Genomic DNA, 26573 nt, shown 5'->3' with positions numbered 1-26573 from the left:
ATTTTAACACTAATTTACTATAAAATAGTAGTAACTAACACTGATACTGTGCTTTTTCTGTATGAAATACTGTCTTAGTGCTTTACAGATGCATGTCCACAATTGGCAGAATCCAAAAACAGCTCTGAAAACCAAGAGCATTTTTCATAAATTTGCCTGAACTCATTTGGTGGTAAAACATGACCTGAATTTATCTGAGGCTATTTATAGTCTTTATTTATCCTATTTAACTTGAATATTCATTTACTTCCACAGAAATATTAATGTGTTTGATTATAAAGTACTGCCCTAGATCCTGCTAGTTCTGCATGTTATTTGGCCTCCGTATTCACCATTTTACCTTTCTAAAATTAAAAAAATAATCTGAATTGCAAAATACATTTGGCCAGAAAATAACAACAGGAAAGATTTGGGCCCCTGTTACTCTTTTATCCTCATAGCAGTGCTGTAAGATAGGTACTGTTCTTTTTCCTTTTTTATAGAACGAGGAAACTAAGGAGAAAGAGATGAAGTAGGGGACAAGGTCATTTGGCTGTTGGGAGTGGAACCGGGGGCGCCTAGGTGGCTCAGTCGTTAAGCGTCTGCCTTCGGCTCAAGGCGTGATCCCGGGGTCCTGGGATGGAGCCCCGCGCATTGGGCTCCCTGCTCAGTGGGAAGCCTGCTTCTCCCTCTCCCACTCCCCCTGCTGGTGTTCCCTCTCTTGCTGTGTTTCTCTCTGTCCAATAAATAAATAAAATCTTGGGAAAAAAAAAAAAGGCGGAGCTGGGATGTCAGCCCAGGCATCTGGCTCCTGAGTCTGTTCTCAGAACCAGCTTGACTTGCTTGGGATGTTGACGCAAGTTGGGGATTTAATCCTGGATTTCTGTGCCCCACTCCTGTGCTTGGTTTTCTAATTATTAATTTCTGGACTTTTTAATTGGGAGACAATACAAGTGTACAAAGTTATTGATACTTGCATTCTTTTTATATTCCCTGTCCCCATGCCTGGCCTAACCAACAATCTATATATAGCTTTCAAAAAAGGTTCTACTATAATCACATATCACATTATTTGATCCTCATCTGCTTCCCTGTTTTCTGAATTTAAATTTAAATTTTATTATATTTGTGTCATTTTTACACATTTTTATAGCCTGCTTGAAAAATCACTATAACACATCAGAACCAAAAATTAACCAATTAAATTACAGTGACAATTTAATAAACCAGTGAGAAAGCAGGACGAATGATAAATTCTTTTCCAAGGTGATGGTTCCCAGTTATTGCTTCAGACCCTTTAGTGGTTTCTGTGGTAAATTTCTCAAGAAGGAAGGCTTATTGTGGACAAAGTATTCTTTGCCCATTTTCTCATTTTTGTTACATTTCATCCTCTGACAATTTCTCTTTATTTGCTGCATATTTATAATGAAATTCACATGATTTTGTGAGTTTGCAATGAATGTTACAGTTGTGTACAGTAAAATAGCTTCAGAATTACTGAAGGAAGCTAGTGTACTTTCAAAATTTTCTATAGGTTCTCAAAATTTATTTCCAAATAGTCATCTTACAGCCTTAAGACACAGAAGTAGCTATTATATTTGTAATCTTCGAGTTCTTTCCTGTCGTTTTGCCTCACATGGAATATTCTGAGTACAAGAACATGAAATTTATAGTGAAATGAGAGAGTACTATACTTTTAACTGAGTAAACATCTGTATTGAATTATAAGTGATTTATTTTGTCTGTCTTTAAAGCAGCTTCTATTTTTGGTTTGGGGAAGAACTGTGGGGGTGGAGGGCTTTGGGAAAGGTATTGAGATTTTTCTTTGGTTAATTTTAAGAAAAGTCACTGTATCATGATATTTGGCCTGAGTCTACAAAGCATTCCACATATTTTCCAGCTTCACTGATGTGGTCAAAATAAATGTTGAATGAAGTCAATGTTGTGTGCGCTTAAAAATACAAACAGCCTAGTCTTGATTTTCAATGGAAAAAAAAATCTTTGTTACCTTTTTATGAGATATGCATCTTTGTTTCCTTTTATTAGAAACTTTGAAATTGTTTTAGCTTTGAAACAGATTTTACAGTCTTAGGTGATATCTCTGCTTAGTGTCCTATTCCTCCTTGGGTATGTTCCCAGTCCTTTTCACTGTTAATCTCTGGGTTAAGCTGAAAACATTCTAGGAAATCTCCCTTTCAGTTACCCCTTTTGAAACCTTGTTTTTAATAGCACTTTTCTTTCTTGGCTTGCATGACATTTTATCTTTCTTTTCCTTTCTTTTTGCCGTTTGCAAAGACTCTTGGGAGGATTTGACAGATTTGGTGGAGCAAATGCGCGATGATACAGAAGGTGCGTGCCACACCAACATCTTTCAGCTTTTTTTCCCTTTCTTTCTATCTTTTTTTTCTTTCTTTTCTTTTCCTTTCTTTTTTTAATTTCTAACCACCTTTTGATTGTTTTCCATAAGCCAGACTGTCAGCTTTAGGTTTTATTTCCCATGGCAATAACTGGAGTAGTAAAAATTATTTGCCAGATTTTCCATACAGGTACTTCATTCATACAGGATTAGGGTTTGCAGAATCTTGCCTTTAAAATCTTTCTCCTTGTGGTTCCAAGTACAATGTCATAAGTATATGTGCTGCTCCTCTAGGATATTTGTTAGATAACATGTTTTAAGGGCACTTCATTTCAAGATATATCAAATTTTTCTATGGCTGTTTTTTTTTTCATTTATTTGTTGGGAAGATGTAAATTTGTTTTTATCATTTGTGAAAATATACATTCCTGTTCTTCCACAGTAGTCAAAAACAAGCAGATCCCAGGAATCTGAAGTATCCAGTCTGGAATGTTGTTCAGATCTGTAGATTTCCATAACATTCAGCACTTTCAGCTTGGTCCTGTAATAACACATTACTTTCTGGTGGAATTACTTTCAAAAAGTAGCACATATGTTCCAATCTATGAAGGTTCCCCAAACCAGGAATTGTTTCTTCTGTAATCGGCACCTAACTTTAGAGAGCTCAAGGTAATTTACACATTTTATAATAAAAGTAGAAAAATTGAAGTTTCGCTCCACTTTATTGTATCGTTTTACATTCTCCCACTTTGCCTGGGCACAAAGGGTCCCCCAGGTTCAGCACACACTCTACTAGCACACACACATCCCCACCCTGAGTGCAGACCAGCCTTTTCATTGCCTGTGCGTGAGTGCATCAGTCTCCTCTCTAGCCGGTCTCCTGCAGTATTCCACCTGGAGCATTGACTGCCCTCCTCTCTCCCCCTGCACCCCCACCCCCACCGCCAGCCACCCCTCAGTCCAGATGGGAGCACCTTGAAGGAAGTGCTCCTTGACAGCTATGGCCCACATCCATTTCTCCATTTGCTCAAGTCCTGTAGGACTTGGAACTTAAGGCTTTTTACTTATTCTGTACTTCTTGTGTGTTTATCTCTTAGTTGAAGTGTTAAATCCTTATATGTCTTAAACTTCTCAGTGTCCATGTGAGACCTGGGGTTGGTACTGTGCTCTGTCCATTTGGTCACATCAGACAAGACTACCAATGCCCAGTAGTTTCGTCTTCAGCATTTTACTGTGAATGAGTAAATTACTCTAAGTTTCATCTCATTTCCTTTTTTTTTTAAGATTTATTTATTTATTTGACAGAGAGAACACAAGCAGGGGGAGTGGCAGGCAGAGGGAGAGGGAGAAGTAGGCTCCCTGCAGAGCAGGGGGAGCCCAATGTGGGACTCGATTCCAGGACCCCAGGATCATGATCTGAGCCGAAGGCAGCTGCTTAACCAACTGAGCCGCCCAGGTGCCCCTCATCTCATTTCCTATAGTCAAACTGTGTCTTTATTCCATCTTTGATTCTGCTTTTATTGTAACTAGTTATGTATAATTCAGTGAAAAAAAAAGTATTACATAGTTGACTGACAGTTCATAGACAAAGGAAAACAAAGAGGAGGGTGTTGATTCATTCAGTAAGTAGCATTTACAATTATGTTAGTTGCTGTTGTTATTATTTACCAGGCACCATGCAAGTGTAAGGTTTTGATCCCTTTAATAGACTAGGGGCTAAAGAAGAATGCTGCATAAAAGCCAACAAATCTATGCCCTTCTTGAAGACTTCCCTAGGACTCAACCTGGCAAAATTCCATTTCTTTAATACAAAGTACTACTTCAAGAATCAAGCCTCCTGTGAGAGGTAACCTCCTCTTTTTCATTTTGTTTTTGTGGGTGTTTTTGTGAATGATTATTGTAGGTGAAATCAGAAAGGGAAAGAAGATGAATTGTTACAGTGTAACACGTAAAAACCCAAAAGATGTGAACTGTCTCAATATTTTGATGATCTTACTAGATTACCAGTCACATAGTATATGATAATGTTGGTCAAGAATATATTTACAGAAAAATCTTTCTGTAATGTAGCTTTTTTAAAAAATCAGAATGGGGGGAGGGAAATGGCTTTACTCATTAACTTTTTTGAGTCATTTCATCCCTTTTTTGTTATCATTTTCTATTTCTCTTGCCTCATTTCAGTTATGTGAAATGCTAGTTTTACTGTATATAACTTATTACATAACTCGAGTTTTTATGAATGAGTACTTGTAACAAGAATAAACATGAGTTAAGGAGTGTTGCCCAGCATAACACACTTAGCCCCTCAGGGTCTGGGGTGGATCCCGGGTTCAGACCCTGAGAAAGCTGATGATGAATGTAGGCTCAAATCTTTTCGGAAGACCTTCACTGCTGAGCTGTTTCAATTCTATTTCTGGATGTGTCCTAACAATTGTCTTTTTAGTAGATAAAGTGTTAACACTAGTTTCCAGCCTCCTGAAAATTTGCTTTTTAAAATAAACTCTAGGAGGTTACAGATTAGAGCTGTTAGCTTTCGGGTTTTGTTTTGTTTAAATTTTGTCAAGACTGAAGTTTTTTCTGGTGAACTGATTTCTTGTAGTGATGGTTGGTTTTACAGTCAATGTGTCTGTAACTCCTGTTTTATAGAATATGAAGTGTCTTCTTAGGGTGGAAAGGTATCATGCTTTCAACACCGATCAATTATCTGGCATCTCATCTCATTATATACTATTAATTTGTGTCTAAAAGTTTGGAAGCTCACTAGAAAATTATGAAAATTAAGTGAAATAATGAAAGCACATAGTTTACTATCTTTAGTTTATCAATAAATATTAATTCCTTGCTGTACTCAATTACTAGCCTCTTAAACAGACTCTGAATTTGCAGTTTCCCAGATTACCACCCATCTCTCTGAGCATTGAAATGGTTGGGACGTTACTTGTATTAGGGAAATAATATACCTGTGTGAAATATTATTTGATCAAGATTGCTTACTGGTTCCTTGACTTATTTTCTTTTGGGTTAAGACTTACTGTCTACCATCTTGAAAAATGGAGGGAACGTATCTAAGAGATATTCTTAGCATCTAGCACTGTGTCACATAGTCGTTTAGTAAAGGTTTGTTTTAAATAAAATTGTTACACTTATTTGTAGAGAACCATAATATTTTTAATAGCTAACAATGTTTTATTCTTAGCGTGTCCAAGCATTTCTAAATACTTCACATATACAAATTTGTTTAATCTTCAAAGCCCTATTATCATTTCATAGATGAGGAAAGTGAGGCGTGCAGTGCTAAGAAAGTTTCCCAGTGGAATACTGCTCAGCAATAAAAAGGAATAAACTATTGATTCAGCCAACAACTTGGATGAATCTCTAAGGAATTATGCTGGGGGTGGGGAAGCCAATTTGAAAAGTTACATACTGTGTGATTACATTTATATAATATTCTTGAAGTGTAAAACATATATAAAAATGGAAAATAGTAGTTGCCAAGGGTTAATAGAGGGTAAGGGGCCGGAGGTTTGGCTTTAAAAGGGCAAGATGAGGGATCCTGGTGTTGATGGCAACATTGTACGTCTTGACTGCAATTCAGTATCAGTATCCTGGTTATGATAATATACTCTAGTTTTGCATGATGTTACCTTTGGGGGGACTAGGTTATGGGTACAGGAAATTTCTATTATTTCTTACAACTGCATGTGAATCTACAATTATCTCAAATTAAAAGTGCAAGGAAGAAGAAAAGAGATAAGAAACTTTCCCAGAGTCCCACAGGGAAGACTTCTAGTAGAGTTCAGACTCCCGCAGGCTTCCCCCAGACCTTGTGCCCTTAACCACTACACCAAAGTTCAAACTTATTTGACTCAAGACCCACTGTAAAAATATGTCTTCATCAAAACTCGGTACATACATCATTTATCTGTATGTATCTAGAACATATGTTTCGTAAAACAAGACATGACCTTACTATACGGGACGCAGCAAATGAATTTTATACTTCACGAAGGGGTGTGACCTTTAGTTTGAAAAATGCTGTAGCTACTCATGTATAAGAAAAAGAGCTTTTCCTGAAATGACTCTTATTTTAGATTCTGTTTTAGCATACAATTAGTGGCATCCTCTAAAGGCTGGGCCACTAACCCTGCATCCTTCTGTTTCTCTTTAAACCATCTCCTCTGGTGCAAGCATCTAATAATTGTCACTATTATCCTTATGCTAGTGCTTATCCAGCCTCAAACTTTAATTTGTATTTACACCTATGTGATGAAAAATATGTTGAGAATGCTTCCACATAAATGTCCTTTACTGTATTCAAAACCAAGCTGATNTTTACTGTATTCGAAACCAAGCTGATTTTACCCCTTAAATTACTCAGTTTTTTCATTTTCATTTTCATTTCCAGTCTCACAGGGCAAAAATCTTGGATTATTCATGACTCTTCTGTTTCCTTTACAGGTACAGTTCTTCATGGCAGGCAGCTTTGGTCCTCTTCCCCCAAATTCACTTTGCATTATCCTCTCAGACTCATCGTCTTTGAAGTTTTGATCATACTGCTTCTCTGCTCAAATCCTACAGTGGTTCCCATTGCCTGTGCCAAGTCTAGTTTAGAGACCCTTCCTGTGCTTTCCACTTCTCCCCAGAAAGACCTCCCTGTTCCATTCCTGTTCCCTTCACCTCACTTCACACACCCATTCCCACCTTTTGGAATACGCTCTTCCATGTTTTCTGTGATTTCACACTGAGGGTGTACCTCAAGTCCTGCAGTATATGGTGGTGTGTCATTTGGAGCACAAGTGTACAGTATTTCAAGCGTTAAACTGAGGTTCGAGATTACTCCTGTGTTTTGGTCAGGGCTGGGGTTTACCCTACTTAAAAGCTAAAAAATTAGGCTAATACCATTTTCTTGGATACTGGCAAAAGACACAAAACTCCTAGTCAGAGATGAAGGACTTTATTATTCAGGACACTACAAGCAACCTGAGCATTAGCACCCTTGTGTCTTGCATAAGAGTCCCACCTGGGAGACACCGTATGGCTCAGCAGGATGCCCCCCCGTGGTGCGTGTGTGTTGCAGCTGAGGAACCCTGAATTTGGAGAATCCATTGCTTTTATAGAAAGCAGTAAGAAAGCCTCACCTCTCGTGACTATCAGCTGCGTAAACAGTCCTTACGCATGACCAGGTAAAAGAGTGGTCAGGGGCCTGCAGTCTTGATACAACCCAGTAAAGATGCATAATAGCACAAGGGGCCCAAGGAGGATTTGCTTTCCTAACATTTTACAGGTAAGATATAAAGAAATGAGAAATTTCCCCAGTATCACTCAGGGAATGTGAGAAACAGATCTTTCTTCTAGATCAGAGCTCTAGCTGTTCTAAGTCACAGTGGCGCCCCAACATTAAAAAATCTTTCTGTGGAATAAGTTGAGCAAAACAAAGAGTTCCTTACTCTTGCATTTATATTTATCTCCTAAATTTCTTACGTTGCATCAAAGCAAAGACAACTGACTATTGTCCTAACTTCTAAATGTCCCCAGAATTCTAGGTATTCTATGGTGTTGAGTTTGGGTACTTTCCAAAACAAAAATTAATTATATTGTATATGGGAACCCAAAGAAGAAGAAACCAGTGTTTTTTCATAGGGAACTCTTGGAAAGAATGATAAACGGACAGCTTAATGATTAGAGAAATGGATGCCTAAAAACAAAACAAAACAAAAACCACAAAACCAAAAACACTCTTTTTCTCTACTGTTCACAACACTTCTGACACCCATTATTGGAGGGGGGGTGTTCCCCACACCAACCAATTCTCCAGCATGTATTCAATTCTGACACTGTCTACCTGGAGTTAATGCAGGCCCTGTGTGCAGATTAAGAGCTCACTCCTTCAAGGCACCCCCTCATTTCAGATGCCAGTTGCAAGGCTATGTTGTCATCTCTGTGACCAACCAGATATAAATCAGAGGTTCTTTTGACCCCCCTCATAAGGTTTGATAATTTGCCAGAATGACTCACAGACCTCAGGAAGAGAGTTTACTTGCTAGATTATGGTGTATTATAAAAGAATACCATTCAGGAACAGCCCGGTGGGAGAGATGCATGGGGCTAAGGAGGTGGGAAGAAGCACACAGCTTCCATGCCCTCTCTGGGGGCTTCAACCTCCTAGCACCTCAGTGTGTTCACCAACCCAGAGGCTCTTTGAACGCTTTTGGTTAGGATTTTTATGGAAGTTTCATTACATAGGCATGACTAATTAAATTGTTGGTCGTTGATGATTGAACTCAATCTTCGGCCCCTCTCTTCTCCCTGGAATTGGGGGTTGGGGGTATAGCCGAATGTTCCAACCCTCTGATCACATGGCTGGTTCTCCTGGTTAACCAGCCCCCATCCTTAAGGGCTTTCCAAAAGATGCTCGTTTTACCTTTTACTCTGGAGCTATTTCAGGAGCCAAGGACAAAAATCAAATATTATAACAAAATATGCTTCCACAGCTCTTATCACTGAGGAAATTACAAGAGTTCTAGGAGCTCTTTGTTAGGAATCAGAGGTAGAAACCAATATATATTTATATAATGTGATAATATATGTATGTTATTATTTCACAATGCCTAAGAATGAGTGGTAGTCTATAAAAGAATGGTTTGGAAACATTAGATCTCCAAACAAGCTCATTCTTGTTAGTGCTAATGCCAATCAAAAGGGGTTTTTTGGTCATGTGCGGCGATGGGAAAAATAAGAAGGTAGCAGTTAAACTTTGATCTGAAGCAAGAAAAAAATAAAACCTCTTTTTTATTTTTAATTACGGAATTTTTCAAATACGTAAGGAGAATAATGAACCCTAAATTTTCCATCACACAGCTTTAATAATTGTCAGTATTTGTTGATCTTATTTCATCTACTTCCACATTTTTGTTTCTGGAGTACTTACATTCCCAGCTTATTTTTCAACTTGATGGTGGTGTGAAAGTGATATACATTCAGTAGAAACCATTCTTCAAATTTTGAATTTTCATCTTTTCCCAAACTGTACGATAGTCTCCCGTGATGCTGGGCAGCAGCAGAGAAATGTAGCTCCCAGGCAGGCCAGGCAGTCACAAGGGTAAACAGCTGCCACATGTAAAACCATCTGTGCCATACAACCATTCTGTTGTTCGCTTTCAGTACAGTATTTAATAAATTGCATGGGATATTCAACACTTCATTATAAAATAGGCTTTTGTTAGATGATTTTGCCCAACTGTAAGCTAATGTGAGTGTTCTGAGCACGTTCAAGGCAGGCTAGGCCAGACATAATGTTTGGTAGGTTAGGTGTATTAAGTGCATTGTTAACATGATATTTTCAACTTACAGCGGGCTTATTGGGGTGTAACCCCATCATATCTTGAAGAAGATCTGTTAAAGGAAACTCCAAATACTGTGCCTTTCCACTTGCAAGTATTTCAGTATCACACCTAACAAAATTAACAATAGTTTCTTAATAGTACCTAATATTTATTCAGCCCATCTTCATAGGGTGCTTGTCTCAGATATGTCTCTTTTCAGTTGGTTTATTTGAATCAGGATCCACACAAAATATACATTATTATGTCTCTTAAGTCTTCAGGGTTTTTTTTATTTTTTAGTCTTTATTAATTTTTTATGCTGCTATTATCCTCATTTTATTTCATTTCCAACTTTTTCTTTAAATTCCAGTTAGTTAACATACAATATAATATTAGTTTCAGGTGAAGAATTTACTGATTCATTCCTTACATAGAACACGCAGTGCTCATCATAACAAGTGCCCTCCTTAATACCGGTCACTTATTTAACCCATCCCCCACCCCCCTCCCCTCCAGTAAGTCTCTGGTTTTTTTAAAGAACAACTTTACTGAGATATAATTCACATACTAAGAGTCACCACCTTAAACTGTACAGTTCAGAGGTTGTATGTTTACTAAGTTGTGCATGCATCACAACTACCTAATCTCAGAATATTTTCATCATTCTATAAAGAAACCCTACACCCGTTAGCATTGACTTTCTATTCCCTCTTCTCCCTAGGTTCCAGCAACTACCAATCTACTTTCAGTTTTTATAGATTTGCCTGTTCTGGACATTTTGTTTAAACAAAGTCATTAAATATGAGGCCTTTTGTGCCTGGCCTCTTTCACTCATCATAATGTTTTCTAGGTTCATGCATAATATGGCATGTATCGGTACTTTATTCTTTTGGATTGCTGAACAATATTTCATCGTACATGCCACATTTTATTTATCCATTCATCAGTTGATGGACATTTGGGCCATTTCCACTTTTAGGCTATGATGAGTAAAGTTGTTATGAATGTTCTTGTACATATTTATATGGACGTGTGTTTTCACTTCTTTTGGGTATATACCTAACTGTGGAATTGCTAGGTCATATTGGTGACTATGGTTTAACCTTTTGAGAAACTGGCAGGCTGTTTTCCAAACCTGTTGCACCATTTTACATTCCCGCCAACAGTGCACAAGGGATCTCCACATTCTTGTCAACACTTGTTATTTTCCTTTTCAAAAAATTTTTTTAAAATTTTATCCATATTTGTGGAGTGGTATCTCATTTGCATTTCCCTAATGATTATTTTTTTCATGTGCTTATTAGCCATTTGTATATCTTCTCTGAAGAAATGTCTGTTCAGATCCTTTGCCCATTCTTTTTTACTGGGTTATTTTTCTTTCGTTGAATTCTAAGAATTCTTTGTGTATTCTAGATACTGGATATGATAATGTAGATTTTTTTTCTTCCATTCCATGGGCTGTCTTTTCACTTTCTTAATGATGTCCTTTGAAGCACAAATGTTTTTAATTTTGATAAAATCCTGTTTAAATTTTTTCGTTGTTTTTAATTTTTATAAACCCGGTTAATTTTTTTCTGTTGCTTGTGCTTGTGGTATCATCTAAAAAATTTAGTCATGTACTATAATCCTTTTTATATGATGTTAGATTTGGTTTGCAAATACTTTATTGAGGGGTTTGCATCTGTATTCATAAGAGGTATTTATTGGTCTATAGGGTTTTTTTTTTATATATCTTTGTCTGCTCTTGGTCTCAAGGTGATATTGGTCTCATAGAATAAGTTGGGAAATGTTCTGTCTTCTATTTTTTGGAATTGTTTGGGAAGGATTGTTTTAATTATTTTTTTAATGTTTTTTTAAAATGTAGATTTCAGTAGTGAAGCCATCTGGTCCTGGATTATTCTTTGTGGGATTTTTTTTTAATTACAAATTCAATATCTTTACTTGTTATAGATTTTGTGTTTCTCAAGTTAGTTTTGGTAATTTGTATCTTTCTTAAAAATTGTTCATTTTATCTAGGTTGTCTCATATTTGGACATACAATTGCCAATTAAATAATAGTATTGTCTTATAATCCTTTTTGTTTCTGTAAGGTCAATAATTATGTTGTTTCTTCATTCCTGTATTTAGCTATTTGAGTCTTCTCTCTTTTCTGTTGGTCATTCAAGCTAAATGTTTGGCAATGTTGTTGATCTTTTCAAAGAACCAACTTTGGGTTTCATTGATTTTTTTCAGTACTTTAATGTGCCATTTATTTCTGTTCTAATCTTTATTACTCCTTCCTCCTGGGGCTTTCCACTGATGTATGTATTTATTGGTTGCCCTTGAGGAAGCTGTCTGTGAAATCATGGAATTATGATATGCTGGAGCTAGAAGTGTCATCTAGGTCAGAGCTTCTCAAACTTTTAATGCACATACAAATTACCCTGGTGTCTGGTTAAAGTGCAGAACCCAATTCAGTGGTACCATTGGAGCCTAAGGTTTCCCATTTCTAAGAGCTTCCAGGTGATGCCAGTGCTGATGGCAGGGCCACATGTTCAGTGGCAAAGGTCTAGTTCATTTGGTATCGGAGTCGTTTGTGGGGTTTTCTAAACCATGCTGTTTCACTCCATTCCAGGGATAGTAGTACATGCACACGCCCCTTGAGAATTGGTGCTGCAGTGAGTCATTGTGATCGATACGGGTGTGTGTTGTTACCCTCAAATAAAAGAATTACTGAAAAAGCTTAACGTTCTCATTTGACAGATGAGGAAATTGAGGCCCCAGAGAAATAAGACTCCTTGCCTGGTGTCATATTAGTTAATTGGTGCAAATAGATGACTAATATCAAACAGATTAAGATTAATGGGGGGATATAATCTTTCTGATGATAAAGCTTGATTTTAGCAATGTACATCTTTGATTATGCTATCACTGAGGAAAGGTAGCAAGGAGGATAAATAATTTGTTGTTAAATTTTCTTGCCTAACTTCTTTAAGATTTCAACCCAGAGAAAATGTTACTTAAGTGAATTTCCTCTTTAGTACTCTTGAGTAGAAGTTTATATGATATTTGGAAGTCATTAAGGAGAATAGATATGGACATGGATATGTAGATAATCTAAGGGTCCTAAGACTCTATTGATTATTTTTATCTTTTTTGAAGATTTCATTTTTAAGTAATCTCTACATCCAGCATGTGATTCGAGCTTACAACCCTGAGATCAAGAGTCACGGGCTCTACCAACTGAGCCAGTCTCCCCATCTACTGATTATTTTCAAATGAGGATTGATTAAAAAGTTCATAATTTTCTTGTCAAATAAGTGTCATCAGACTAGTTAAATGGTGTTTTATTACAGGATATTTTCAGCACCTTAGTAATTTCTTTCACTATCAAGGACAATTCATTTTACACCTAATTTTATACTCTAAGAAATGTTACAGAAAAAATTCAGAATGGATTTATTTAGGAATTACTGGTCTTCAGACAGTTCTGAACACAGAGTAAGCTTTCCCTTCTGTATCTTTCTTTTACTTTGTCATTTTTAATCTCATATTAATGTTCTTAGGTATTTTTGGAAAAACTCTATATGACAACTTTTGTTTCTCATTTGGATAAACTTTTGATCTGTCAGATAACCAGGAAGTTCTAAAGAATAACTGCTTGTGCATACAAATTATTCCCACCTCACCAAAAATTGGGCACAGCATAACAATATTAACATATGTTAATATAACTTAACTTTTCTTCAGTTATTCATAAAACATTTCAAAATTTCTCTGTATGAATATTAGTCATTGCACTAAAGAGATAAAATGGGGTCTTGGTCAGATGACGGGTTTGCAGAACCGTATGATTCAGTGTCACTCTTAGCTATATGACTTGGGGTTCACATTTGTCATCACTGTTAACTAAATGAGCCTCATTACTCTGTAAAGTTCATTCAAATTCCCTCATATGGAAATTAGTAGTCTTGAAGAGCTTTAATGAAGATCTGCATGTTCTTGGAAGAACTTTGGTTTGAAATCCAATTAATATAGCTCTTACTGTAGCTGGAGTCATTTTTGTACAGTTTCTTTAGTCCACTGCTCCTGCTGTGTTTACCCGAGGTGCTTTGTGTCACCATCTGTCTGCTCACCAAAACTAGAAACCTCGAAGTTACTCTCCATACTTCCTCCTTCTCTCACCAAGAGAGTGGTGGTCATCAAGTCCTGAAATCCAGACATTCTAGAACGTCCCCCAAAGCTAATTCCCTCTTCTGCACACAGCACTGACTGCTCTAGTTCCACCCCTTCCTATTTCTGCCCCCAGCTCTTGCATTAGACCCTTACTTGCTCTGTGGCTTTGCGTTCTTGGCACCCTTCCAAACCACCTTCCACACGGCTATGAGAACGGCTTCTCTCAAATTCATATCTGTGACCTACACCTCTCATTAAAGTCTTTCCTGACTTTAAGGTAAAATCCATACTCCTTGGGGCGCCTGGGTGGCTTAGTCGTTAAGCGTCTGCCTTCGGCTCAGGGCGTGATCCCGGCGTTCTGGGATCGAGCCCCATATCAGGCTTCTCCGCTAGGAGCCTGCTTCTTCCTCTCCCATTCCCCCTGCTTGTGTTCCCTCTCTCGCTGGCTGTCTCTGTGTCAAATAAATAAAATCTTTAAAAAAAAAAATCCATACTCCTTAACCGAGATCCTTAGTAGTCTCTCCTTTACCTGTTTCCCTCATTCATCTCTTCTCAAAGCATTGACTTATATGCACCATAAACTTCTGACACGTTTTCCACTTTATTGTTCTTAGTGGGCCAAGTTCTTTCATACTTAGGTGCCTTTGCCCTAGCTATTCCTTTCATCCTGATCCCTTCCCAGCTCTACTCCTACCCCTCCTTGTCTGACTAATGTCTTTCTGTCCTTTAAGACTGAACTCAAAATCCTCTGTTACTGAAAAATATGGCACCTAATGATTTCTGTATTTTTTTTTAAGACTTATTTACTTATTTTAGACAGAATGCATGCGAGCTGGGGATGGGGCAGAGGGAGAATCCTCAAGCAGACTCCCTGCTGAGCGCAGTACCCCACTCGGGCTCGAAAGTCATGCATTTTTAAAAATCATTTTCTGGCCTATACAATGTAGCAAAACTTTAAAAAGAAACCTTTTATAGGGGTGCCTGGTTGGCTTAGTTGGTTAAGTGTCTACCTTCGGCTCAGGTCAGGATCCCAGAGTCCTGGAATCCAGTCTTGCATGGGCTCCCTGCTCAGAGGGGAGCCTGCTTCTCCCTCTCCTGCTCCCCCTGCTTGTGCTCTCTCTTGCTCCCTCTATCAAATAAATAAATAAAATCTTTAAAAAAAAACCTTTTATAGTTAAAAGTATAAAATATACAGGAAAGATCACATTGTAAGTATCCAGTGCAATGAATTTTCATACAGTCAACAATTTCACGTAACTAATACCATATCAAAAACCAGAACTTTACCTGCCCCTCATGCTCTCATTGTGTCACTGAAACCCTTTTTAACAGCGTATATTCGTTCTGCAAAATCATTTTATACTTGAGTATGATTTAAAACAAGTAACCAATTGAATAGAGTATTTTTTTTATTCTTAAGACAAATTAAGTTGGTGATTTAGTGATCACTACTAGTAGCCAACCTTACAAAATGGAAAAAAGAAATAATTTTTTTTAAAGATTTTATTTATTTATTTGACAGAGACAACCAGCGAGAGAGGGAACACAAGCAGGGGGAGTGGGAGAGAAAGAAGCAGGTTCCCAGTGGAAGAGCCTGATGTGGGGCTCGATCCCAGAACGCTGGGATCATGCCCTGAGCCGAAGGCAGACGCTTAACGAGTGTGCCACCCAGGCGCCCCAGAAAAAAGAAATAATTTTAAATACTATTTTCAGTAGTTTGCTTTAGCAATAACTAGAAAAAGTAATTAAAATTATTTGTAATGCCCATACTCTTGAATACTATTCAACAAAAAAAATTATGATAACAAGCATTAATAATCATTTTAGTTTTTGCATTAAGTAATAATGAGCAGTAAATTCTTTTGAGCTTTTTTGCCCAATTGTCAAATTGCCCTGATTTGTGTTTGATCTTCTTTTATTTGTTATAGACTAGTAGTTCTCAATGGGGAGGGAGCCCGATTTTGTCTCCCAGGGGACAGGCATTTGGCAATATCTGGAGACAGTGTTGGTTGTCATAACTGGAGGGTGCTACTGACACCTAGTGGGTAAAGGCCTGGGTTGCTGCTAAACTTAATTCACAGAACAGCCCCCCACAAAAAAATTATCTGGCCCAAAATGTCAGTAGTACCGAAGTTGAGAGCAATATTTTCTAAAGAATGAGTGGGTTGTGTTTGATGTAGATTAGTTCAGACAGGTTATAGCACCATACTAATAGTGGACAACGCATGAGGACTTTAATTTCCCTAGGCATTAGCTCATTGTTCTGTGTAGTTTATTCACCAGACCCCAAACAGATGTCTTGAACATTTTGCTAGTGATTATAAGAAGAATGAGATGAGGCAATGTAGAAGTATAAATCGATCACCCCTTCTGGCAAAGTCTCAAATCCAGCTAACGACATTTTCTTGCCGTTTGTTGGGAGGTGTTAAATAGAGAGTCTAGTTGCTCTCCACAAACATTCATGCATACTCACACACCTCTATGCCATTCCTTTCTTCCAGTGATTATGGGAGGCTAGAAACTCTGGAGTGCGGGGTGCCCGGGTGGCGCAGTCAGTTAAGCATCCAGTTCTTAATTTCTGCTCAGGTCATGATCTCAGGGTCATGAGATGAAGCCCTGCCTTGAGCTCTGTGCTCAGTGCAGAGTCTGCTTAAGATTCTCTCTCTCCCTCTGCCCCTCCTCGTGCTCGCTCGCGCTTTCTCTCTCTCTCTCTCTCTCTCTCTCAAATAAATAAGTCTTAGAAACACTGGAGTGCACACAAATGCCAGTAACAAAGTTGGAAATCAATATCTGATAAAGTTGTTTTTCGTGGCTGTTTTTTAGAGGGTAGATTTTTGTGTATTGCAGTGTCACCTTGTAAGCTTGTTCTGGTCTTGACAAGTTGTCCTGCCCTGAGCATAAAGTCCATTTGAGGTATGGCCTTAAAACATTTGTTGTGCAAGAAAGAATTAATGACAATCTATATCACTTCTGACTTTATAAGAGAGTATTTCTCTAAAAGTATTCTCTCAGAGAACACAACAGACCAAGATTTATATAGTTGGAATTATAAATCTACAAGTCCATAAACTTAATAAAAATTAGCTTAGAATTTAGCATTTGAGTCTACTTATTTAACTGTGAAAGCATGTACAAATGAAAACATTACATGAAGAAAATTAGGGACAATTTGAATAAAATAATCTCTGTTTTATGTTGTAGCTTTTTTGTATTATGGGAGCATGGATTTGATTAGTATTTTTTGTCATCCTAAGAAGAGGTCAAATAGTTCATAGATGTCTAGGCCTTTTCCAGTTTTTAAAGAATATGACACATTGGGTGTTTGAGAGGATGCATTAGCTTTCATGTCAGATCTGGGTCCAAATTCTGCCATTTATGTACTGTTTGACCTTGGATCTGTAAACTATATGGACCTGCTTTGCCACTCTAATAGAAGGGACATACTTAATGATAGTCACAAGAATTAAATAAGAAAGTCATGTAAAAGAATGGCCAACAAGAGGGAGGGTAAATATTCTTTGGAGTCATTGGTCCGTTTGTAAGTGGATTATAGTGGTCCAGAGCATAGGTTTTGGAGGCACAGAGCCAGGGTTTAGACTCTGGCTTTGTTGTCTCTTACTGGCTGGGCCCAGGGACCAGCTTTATGCTCTTAAGCTGCTTGTAAGTTGGTGTTCTTGGTAGCTGTCTCACAGCCCGATGTAAGGAAGGATTGAAATCATAACGGCCAGAAGCAGCCCCCAGTACCTGGCATGAGTTAGGCACCAGCAGATGAAAGTAGCGAGTGCCTGAATTGTTCCGATGTCTGTCAGATAAAATGTGGTATGTAGTCCCTTTTCTCAAGTAGTTTATCACGCTGTATGCTGAGTCATAAAAATTGGGGAGCTAATACTGTTAATTATTTTTAGTTTATTTAATAATGCTTAGTTTAAATAATGCTAATTAGAATAAATAGTAATACTAATAATGTAAATAGTATATTTGGAACGAAGTTTAAGTATTTTTTTTTCTACATTGGCTGTAATTTTTAGAGTGCTTCACTGTGGAGAATGAGGGGGCAGGGCCAGGTGGAATCACGGAGACCAGTGTGAAGGTTGTGCAACAGTGGGCTATGTTGGGCACCCAAGTTAGGGTGGTGGCAGGGGTGGTAGTGAGAATATTAAGACTGTACTCAAAGCTTGAAATTTGATAAAGTAATTAATTTCACTTTTGCATCAAGAATATTCCTAAGGGAAACTGGCATTTTTTTTTTTTTAACGGCAAATACTTGGCAGAGAATACAAAACCTCACAATACAGTTTGGTGCCCCTGTCTTCTCCATTCTTAGCCAGACACCAACAGCCCTACCCAGCACTGTTTGGGCACCTTCGATGCTAATGTCAACACACTGACATGCTGAATTTTTAAATGTGCTGTTTCCAGTAACCATGGTCTGTCTTCTCCCTCTTTGGCTGTAGACCCTAATTATCTCATGGCTAACGAACGCATGAACCTGATGAACATGGCCAAGCTGAGTATCAAGGGCTTGATTGAATCTGCTCTGAACCTGGGGAGAACTCTGGACTCAGACTACGCACCCCTCCAGCAGTTCTTCGTGGTGATGGAGCACTGCCTGAAACACGGCCTGAAGGGTAGGCCATGGCCCCAGGATGCAAACGTGCATGCAGCTGTATTCTGGCGATACAGGCTCAAGAAGAAAAGCGTTCTTTATGGCGCTAAGGAGGAAGAGGCTTGAATTAGTAATACCAATCTATTGGAATGCCCTCTATATGGGCACTGGGTTGCGGTTGAGTTAAAGGGCACACGGGGCTTACAAAACACTGATCACTAAATGCTGGAGCTGGAACGGACATTACTGTCCAATATGGCCCTTCTGTTTTTCCCCAAAAAATATCCTTCTCCTCTGCCTTTTGAATTCTATCATCCCCTCCATTTTCCGTAGTGGTCTGCTTTCTTGGGTTATTTGACAGGTGGAAACAGGCCTAGAATGGGAGGTAATTTGCCCAAGGTCACACAGTGGACTCTTGCCTTTGTGCTCTTTCACTTAACCATAAGCTTTTGAGGGCAGGACCTGGTCTTGTTCTCCTTGCTTCCTCTCCTCCTCCCTCCCCAGTATCTAATAGCCTGTTTCTGGATTACATATTCTTTTCCATTGGACTGTTTTCTTCACCAATCCCATGCAGCTCTTAAAATGTTTTATATATCATAGGGCCAATTATAAGTTCTTCCTGAAAGAGGAAGGACTGAGTCTTGGGAAGTGGGAGATTTTTGACTGTCACAAAATGTTACCTGTTCTGAAAGCATGAATAGTTTTAGAACTGTCTGATAATCTAGGTCTAGTTCCTTGAGAAAAAGGATTGAACAGATGAGAGATGTGTATATGTTTGTGTGTTGAGGACATGTTTATGTTGTAAAGAATATTAAAGTACTGCTTTGTTTTTATCACCTTAGCTAAGAAAACTTTTCTTGGACAAAATAAATCCTTCTGGGGCCCTCTAGAATTGGTAGAAAAGCTTGTTCCAGAAGCTGCAGAGATAACAGCAAGTGTTAAAGATCTTCCAGGACTTAAGTAAGTTTAAGGTTGAATTCTGTTAGGAAAACATTCTTATTAACTATTTCCTTAAAGACTAAAGATAATGATGACCATAATAGTTTATTTCATAACAATCCAAAAAGATTACTCTATTTATGAATTGGCACTGTTGTGAGAGACCTGCTAATATAGAATATTAAGAGAAGTATGCCCGTGAGGGATAATTATTATTAATTTTAAAGAGGTTGTATTCACATTGAAAGACCAAACATTTTCTTATTTTTTTAAAACACTTGTGGCAATCAGTTCAAGTCTGAAGAAATTAGATCTAAGGAGGGAGCGTGCTAGACATGACTAAGAAAAATAATGTGTTCAGTGCAGTTTGAGAGCCAAGATTAAAACAGTTGTCAAGTGAACCTCAGCAACAGACACCAGAAACCTGCCTCAGAAATAAAAAAAGAGTAGTAGCCATCTTTCCAAATTGGACTGGTTTAACTTTAATCAGATAGATGCCTAAATGGACTGTGTCTGCATTACTGGTATTTGGGTACTTACATGATCCACACTAAGTTTATGAGGATTTACCAATGCTAATGTGATGGAACATTTCCACTTGGGCCTCCTAGAGGTATTGTCTTCAAATTGTAGTCTCATTTCCGTCATTAATTCTTCACAAGAGCACTTGTTCCAGACATGCACCCCACCCTGGCCCACCAGCCCCCTCATCCTACCAGCCCACACAAAATTCCTCACATAGGAATGAGGTGGAGGAACTTATAAGGAGCACCTCAGTGTGCATGTTGTCCTGGGGACTATTAGCAAAAGTGAGTGAATCTGTCCCATGATGGCCCCCAGCTCTGCCACCTTTAGTTGTTTGGTTCCTGTGTTTCTGTAGGACACCAGTAGGCAGAGGAAGAGCCTGGCTTCGTTTGGCATTAATGCAAAAGAAACTCTCAGAATATATGAAAGCTCTGATCAATAAGAAGGAACTTCTCAGGTATGAACATCTTGTTAAACTTTGTTCTTTTCTTGCTATGGTCTACATCGTATGAGGTTGAATCATAGAAATTTGCCATTTTTGCAGATCAAAAACAGTTGATTCCTGGCAATTTCATGTAGTTCAACTAGTACCTTCCCCCACACGTCACACACACATACTGAAGAATAGATATTAGTTATATGTTTAGTCTATCACTGTGGCATATATACAGGGCAGGCCAAAACATACCAACCCCCCTCCCTCGCCAGAAACTGGAAGGCTTTTGACACCTTACCATGTACTCAGACTCAATAAGACAGGAAGTCGGCTTGTAACATGAAATTTAAAAACAGCATACACAAAAAAATTTCCAGATGGATTATACATACAAATGGGATAGACAGAACAGTAACATTTGTAGAAGAAAATACAAGGTAGACAAATATTTCTTAAACAAGACATAAAAAGCTCTACCCCTAAAGGAAAAAATGGACACATTGGTCTACATTAAAATGAAGAACTTCATTCAAGACACAAGATTAAAAGGCAACCCATAGAGTGAAAGGAGATATTTGTAATATATCTAATCAACAAATGATACATATTCAGGGTATGTGAAAACTCCTTCAGTCCGGTAAGAAAAAGACAAGTAAATGTAAAAATGAGTAAAGGATTTGGACAGGCATTTCACAAGAGAAAATCAAAATGGCTAGTAAACATAAAAAAGAGGGGCTTCTGGCTGGCTCAGTCAGTAGATCATGTGACTCTAGATCTCCCAGTCCTGAGTTCAGTCCCACATTGGGTGTAGAGCTTACTTTATAAATATATATAGGGACATCTGGGTGGCTCAGTCGGTTGTCTGACTGTGGATTCGGCTCAGGTCATGATCTCAGGGTTGTGGAGTGGAGCTCCGCCTCAGGCTCCATGCTCAGCAAGGTGCCAGCTTGAGGATTTCTCTCCCCCTCCCTCTGCCCCTCTCCTCACTCAAGAGTGCACATTCTCTCTCTCGCCCTCTCAAATAAATAAATAAATATTAAAATATATATATAAATACAGACATTCACTAGCTATCATGTAAATGCAAATTAGAATAACAGTGTGGTACCACTACACACCCACCTATAAATCAGATCTCTGAGGCAAATTTTGAAGAACGAACCAATTTTTTAAAGACGCTTTAAGATTGAAAAATTATTCCTTGCATTTCAAATACAAATACGTGGGAAAAGCATAAGTAATCAGTTCAGTGAAAATACCATTCTGATCATTTTTCTTTCAGCTTGGCTATTATCTAGAGTCTATTCATGTGTCTGTTATCTCAAATTATCCAAGCCATCCTTTTTTTTTTTTTCACGTTTCACTATTATCATAGTACCCATATTCAGCTATGAGGCCAGCATTTTCTGCTTGTCTCAAGATTATATCATTGGATTCTTGAGGTTTTATCATTGGTATTCTGTGGATTTCTCTTACAGCGAATTCTATGAACCCAATGCCCTCATGATGGAAGAAGAAGGAGCCATAATTGCTGGTCTCTTGGTGGGTCTGAATGTCATTGATGCCAATTTCTGTATGAAAGGAGAAGACTTGGACTCTCAGGTACGCAAAAGATGCTTTGTTACCAAGTGTGTCACTCTGAGTTCTGTTATCTCAGAATTTGGATGGGTCAGATTATACCATCCAAATTAAGGGAAATTAGTCATAAATAGGATTTTAAACATTTTTGATGTGAATATAAACAATTACTTTGTTTTTCCTTCTAACTTGACTCATTTATGTATTATGAATGTTTTTCAAATTCTTGTCTTGACTGTAATCCCTGTTTAAAATACTTTATACAAAAAATAAAATTACTTTAAAAATTTAAATAATAAAAATAAAATATTTTGTACAGACTGAAATACACACACACACACACACACACACACACAGGCTAAAATACATACACAGGCGTGGTGGTTATGAATATAGACCGAAGCCAAACTGTTTATGTTCAGATTCTACTTCTTTATTTTCTAGCTAAATAAATTTTGTAGTTAGTTTCTTGATGCTTCACATTTCTTAGCTGTAATACGGGGACAAAAAAAGAGTATCTGTATTGATTTCATAGTTGTAGTGTGGAATAAAAGAGTTAGTAAGTGTGATGCACCTAGTACAGAGCCTGGCATATATTAATTGCTCAGTAAATAAAGCTATCACTTTCACTCTCTTTCTTACCCCTTCTCTATGAAATACTACAGCAAATATCTGTTACTTTTTACTCTGAGAAAATGGAAAAAGAAGTAGAATAGTTTGACCTGGTTTTTTAAAAAGAAATAAGTTGAATAATAAAATAGCAGTGCTGAAAAATGTAGACATAATGCATCCATGAAAGTTTGGAAGAATAAATACTAAAATGTTACAGTGGTCCTAGCTGAGTCTTTGGGACTATGGGTATTTTGCTTCCTTTTACTTACTGTATTTTCTGAAACTTCTTTAAGGAAATGTGCATTCTTTTTGTAATTAGAATTTTTAAAATGTTATTCCTAAAAGTGAATAGGGGTTCAATAGCAGAATGCTTGAGAGAAACAAGAGAGAAAGAAACTTAAACCTTAAATTTATAGTAAGCATTCTGTTAACTTTCTTACAATCTTGTGTTGACTTGTGTGACCTGGTCTTCTGGTCCTATTGCCTTAATCTCAATTCTTTACTTACTTTCACCCCTCTTCAAGTTCTTGATTATAACAAAAGTAAAACATTACATTTTCATCAAAAGTTTTAAATAATGGCCATGACTTTATTACTGCTTTGAGTACCCAGAAAGAGACATTGTATTGTGCCTTGGAAAAAGTATCTAATTTTATATTAAATTCTGAAAATTCTCTCTGTAGGTTGGAGTTATAGATTTTTCAATGTATCTCAAGGATGGGAACAGCAGTAAAGGTAGTGAAGGGTACGTACAGAGAAGATTTTCTTTTTTCTTTAATGTTCTTTGATAGCATCTAAGGTTTACAACAGTAGTGCTTTGACAGATTTGCTGAAAGAATTTCTGATGATAGAGTTTTAATAGAGTCTTGTCAAAAAGAGCTGACTCTTGTACCTGCTAAACCCTAAAAGAGGTTTTAGTTAAGTGATTTTCCTACTGTGTGGTTCAGGGGCTAATAAAATAAAGGGGTTTATAAAGGAATTACTGCTCCATCTCTTCAGGTGGTGTTTGAAAACATGGTCTTCTTGATCAGGAGGATTGCCTTCTTGGTTTTCTTAAAATGTGAAATATGAAACATGCATTATGGATTTATGTGTAATGTTGACATTAGGGGTAACAGAGTGAGGAGTATATGGAAACTCTGCATTACTGTTTCAACTCTTGTAAGTCTAAAATCATTTCAAAAAAGCTTTTAAAATATCCATATGGTCCTCAGAAATTAGACATCAGAAGTATACTACCTAATACCATTTATAAATTTAGCAGTGGAAAGCACAATTAATCTGAAGTTCTTAACTTGACATTGAGCCAAGATTGTATCATTTGTTCTTGAAGTGTAGTGGTAGAGGTATGTGGCCTTGATTTGACTTTAATTGAAGTCTGGCTTTTTAACTTGCCTGTTACAAATTAGTTGGTTCCACAAGTGAACCTCCTGTTTCCACTCTTTGTTTTCTCAAGCAACAATAAACACTTGATCTTTATGAAAGCTTTTTATACCATTCACTTTGAAATAAAATTAACATTGAAAGGCAAAAATACAGCCTTTGGGAATATTATTATACCAAAAATCAGTTTAATTCAATGCCTGTGATAAATGGAAAATTGTTGCTATAAGTAGTACTGGCAAAGCTAAAGAGGCTATCAATTGTGAGAAGAAAATGTTTCTTTTTTAAATGCCTCTGATAGAATGTAATGTTATACCTATAACCTAAATTATTAAGGTATGTAAGCTATAACAAAGGCTTTTTAAGTGGGGAATTTTTTGTTTCATTTTTAAGTATCTAGTCTTTCTTGTTGGAGGCATTATACATCAGGTCTGTCTTTTGGTTCAGTGTATCTGTGCTACGGTTTTCCTTTCTGTGGTATATGAAAAGATTGGGGAAGAGGGGATCTTGGTACTTTTAACGTTACCTATTTCATTTCTATTTTTCTCCCCCAACTCTCCCCGCCCACCCCAGAGATGGCCAGATTACTGCAATTCTGGATCAGAAGAACTATGTAGAAGAACTCAACAGACATCTAAAGTAAAGAATGAATAAATACTTTTATTTTCCTGGGGATTTTATTGTGAAGGAAAGGAAGAGTAAACTGATGAGCCATGAGGATAAATTCAGGCAATACTCAACAAAAATACATAGAATTCCTGCTTGCCAGGCGCTGAGCTAGGCACTAAATTAAATGTCATTTAACTGTTTTGGTGACCGTTAGTGAAAGGCGGTATAAAATTAGTATGTAATTATACCTCTAGTAATTAAATAAGTATATTCAGTTAAGAATTCTTAAACATGTGACATACGCAGTTGAAAGTGGCAGCCCTCTTGGTTCATTAGATCCAACCACATATTTCAAGACCAACCACATATTTCAAGACCAATCGTGAGCAAACCACTCATTGCCTTAGGACTTTTAGATTAGTTGTATCATGTTGGTCCCTTGCATTTTTCATTTATACATTGAATTGACAATATTAACTTACCTTCTGTTCACCATCAGTACCATTAATTTACCAAATACTCACTATTTTTCAGAATTGTCCAGAACATGAAATAGTCTGTTGGTATTCTCAAGTACATTGATGTTCTTGTTATGCTAAAGACTGTCAAATAATTCAGAAAAATTAATACATCCATTAACTATTATTTTTTTATAATTCTCTTATAAAGATAATTTAAGTAAAACCTTTAATATGATTATACCAGTATCAGTATAAATTTTGAGTAGTCTTGGTTTCAGCTAGAAAATTCAAGAACAATTTAAGTATATTTTCTCTGGGGACCAAGAACTAATAATGACTACAGTGAATTATGGAGATGTTAGTCAAGCAACAGTACGCTTACATTTGATAGTGAAATAGAAACATGACAGTTACTGACTCTTTTCATGCCTCAGTTTCTTTATCTGTATTTGGATACCTGTTGCATAGGGTTGTTGAAAGGAGTAAATGAAATAATGCAAATAAAATAATTTAGAAAAGCGCTTGGTGTATGGCAAGCACTTAATTCAAGTAGCTGATTATTACGTATAAGTAAACTTGAAAGTTGACGGTGCAGTGCATCAGCTCTTTTATTTCATCCAATGAGTGCTTATTAAATACAGACTTCAGTGCCAGGGGTACAACAGGTAAGACCCACAGCCACTGGTGAACTGTCTTAGAGCCTACAAGTCCACCATGAATTGTGGACATTAGACAATGAATGATACTCGTGATGGATGTTTACATGGGTAGTACAGGTTGTTGTTCTATTTTTCAAGGGAAACCATTGTGTTTTTTCTTCTTTATAGTGCTACGGTAAACAACCTTCAGGCAAAAGTGGATGCATTAGAAAAATCCAACACTAAACTGACAGAGGAGGTAAGTGTTTTGGAAATTCTTTGATGACATAGTTTAATAATGTGCATTAGTGGTTGTTTCTCTCCCTTTCAAATGAATAAATAAAATCTTAAAAAAAAAAAGTAAAAAAGGGGCGCCTGGGTGGTTCAGATGCTTAAACATCTGCCTTAAGCTCAGGTCATGATCTCCAGGTCCTGGGATCGAGCCCCACGTCAGGCTCCCAGCTCAGTGGGGTGTCTGCTTCTCCCTCTGCCTCTGCCTCTACCCCTGCTTGTGCTCTCTCTGTCTCTGTACCTTTCAAATGAATAAATAAAATCTTTAAAACAAAAATAATAGTAATATCTATTAGTGGTATCATATAGCTTGATACTCATCACCTGTTCATTCGGCAGACATGTGGGTACTGCTTATGTGCTGGAGCTAGACAAAGGTCTCTGTGTGCATTGATTTATGTGTGCCAGATTGGCAAGCTCCCACCTCATGGGCCTTATTTTCTCCTTGGGGTGGTAGGGTAGATAATTTAAAGAACATTTGTCGGTAGGCCAGCAATCCCTGCCTGCGTGTCATGCTGCTTACAAGTCATGTGCTTCTGAGCAAGTAAGTCACTTGACCTCCAAGAGGCCCGGTTCCCTGCCTGCTGTGCTCTTTTCAGCCTTATAGTTACTCTGAAGATCACAGTAGAATCTATACGTGAAAACCCTTAGGAAAGTCCCCAAAATAAGAACAAAAAATTACC

At 37.5% G+C, this 26573-nt stretch overlaps 1 protein-coding gene across 13 annotated transcripts in view; it reads left to right on the top strand.

The window, feature by feature from the left end:
* The window catches only part of RUFY3 (RUN and FYVE domain containing 3), a 76472-nt gene that overhangs the window by 28932 nt on the left and 20967 nt on the right, over positions 1–26573 (top strand). For 7 of the 13 annotated variants that reach the window (XM_034671716.1, XM_034671717.1, XM_034671719.1 and 4 more), the window contains exons 2-9: positions 2275–2328; positions 18267–18440; positions 19261–19378; positions 20238–20339; positions 21797–21920; positions 23192–23253; positions 24465–24530; positions 25789–25858. In XM_034671716.1, coding sequence (XP_034527607.1) covers positions 2275–2328; positions 18267–18440; positions 19261–19378; positions 20238–20339; positions 21797–21920; positions 23192–23253; positions 24465–24530; positions 25789–25858 — 770 coding nt within the window. The remainder of the gene's footprint in view (positions 1–2274; positions 2329–18266; positions 18441–19260; positions 19379–20237; positions 20340–21796; positions 21921–23191; positions 23254–24464; positions 24531–25788; positions 25859–26573) is intronic. The other 6 variants (XM_034671721.1, XM_034671718.1, XM_034671720.1 and 3 more) reach the window with 1 other exon arrangement.

Source organism: Ailuropoda melanoleuca, chromosome 11 (genome assembly GCF_002007445.2).
Source record: "Ailuropoda melanoleuca isolate Jingjing chromosome 11, ASM200744v2, whole genome shotgun sequence".
NCBI classification, from domain to species: domain Eukaryota; kingdom Metazoa; phylum Chordata; class Mammalia; order Carnivora; family Ursidae; genus Ailuropoda; species Ailuropoda melanoleuca.
Note: the sequence above shows the minus strand (reverse complement) of the source record. Positions and strands in the feature narration are given on the sequence as shown.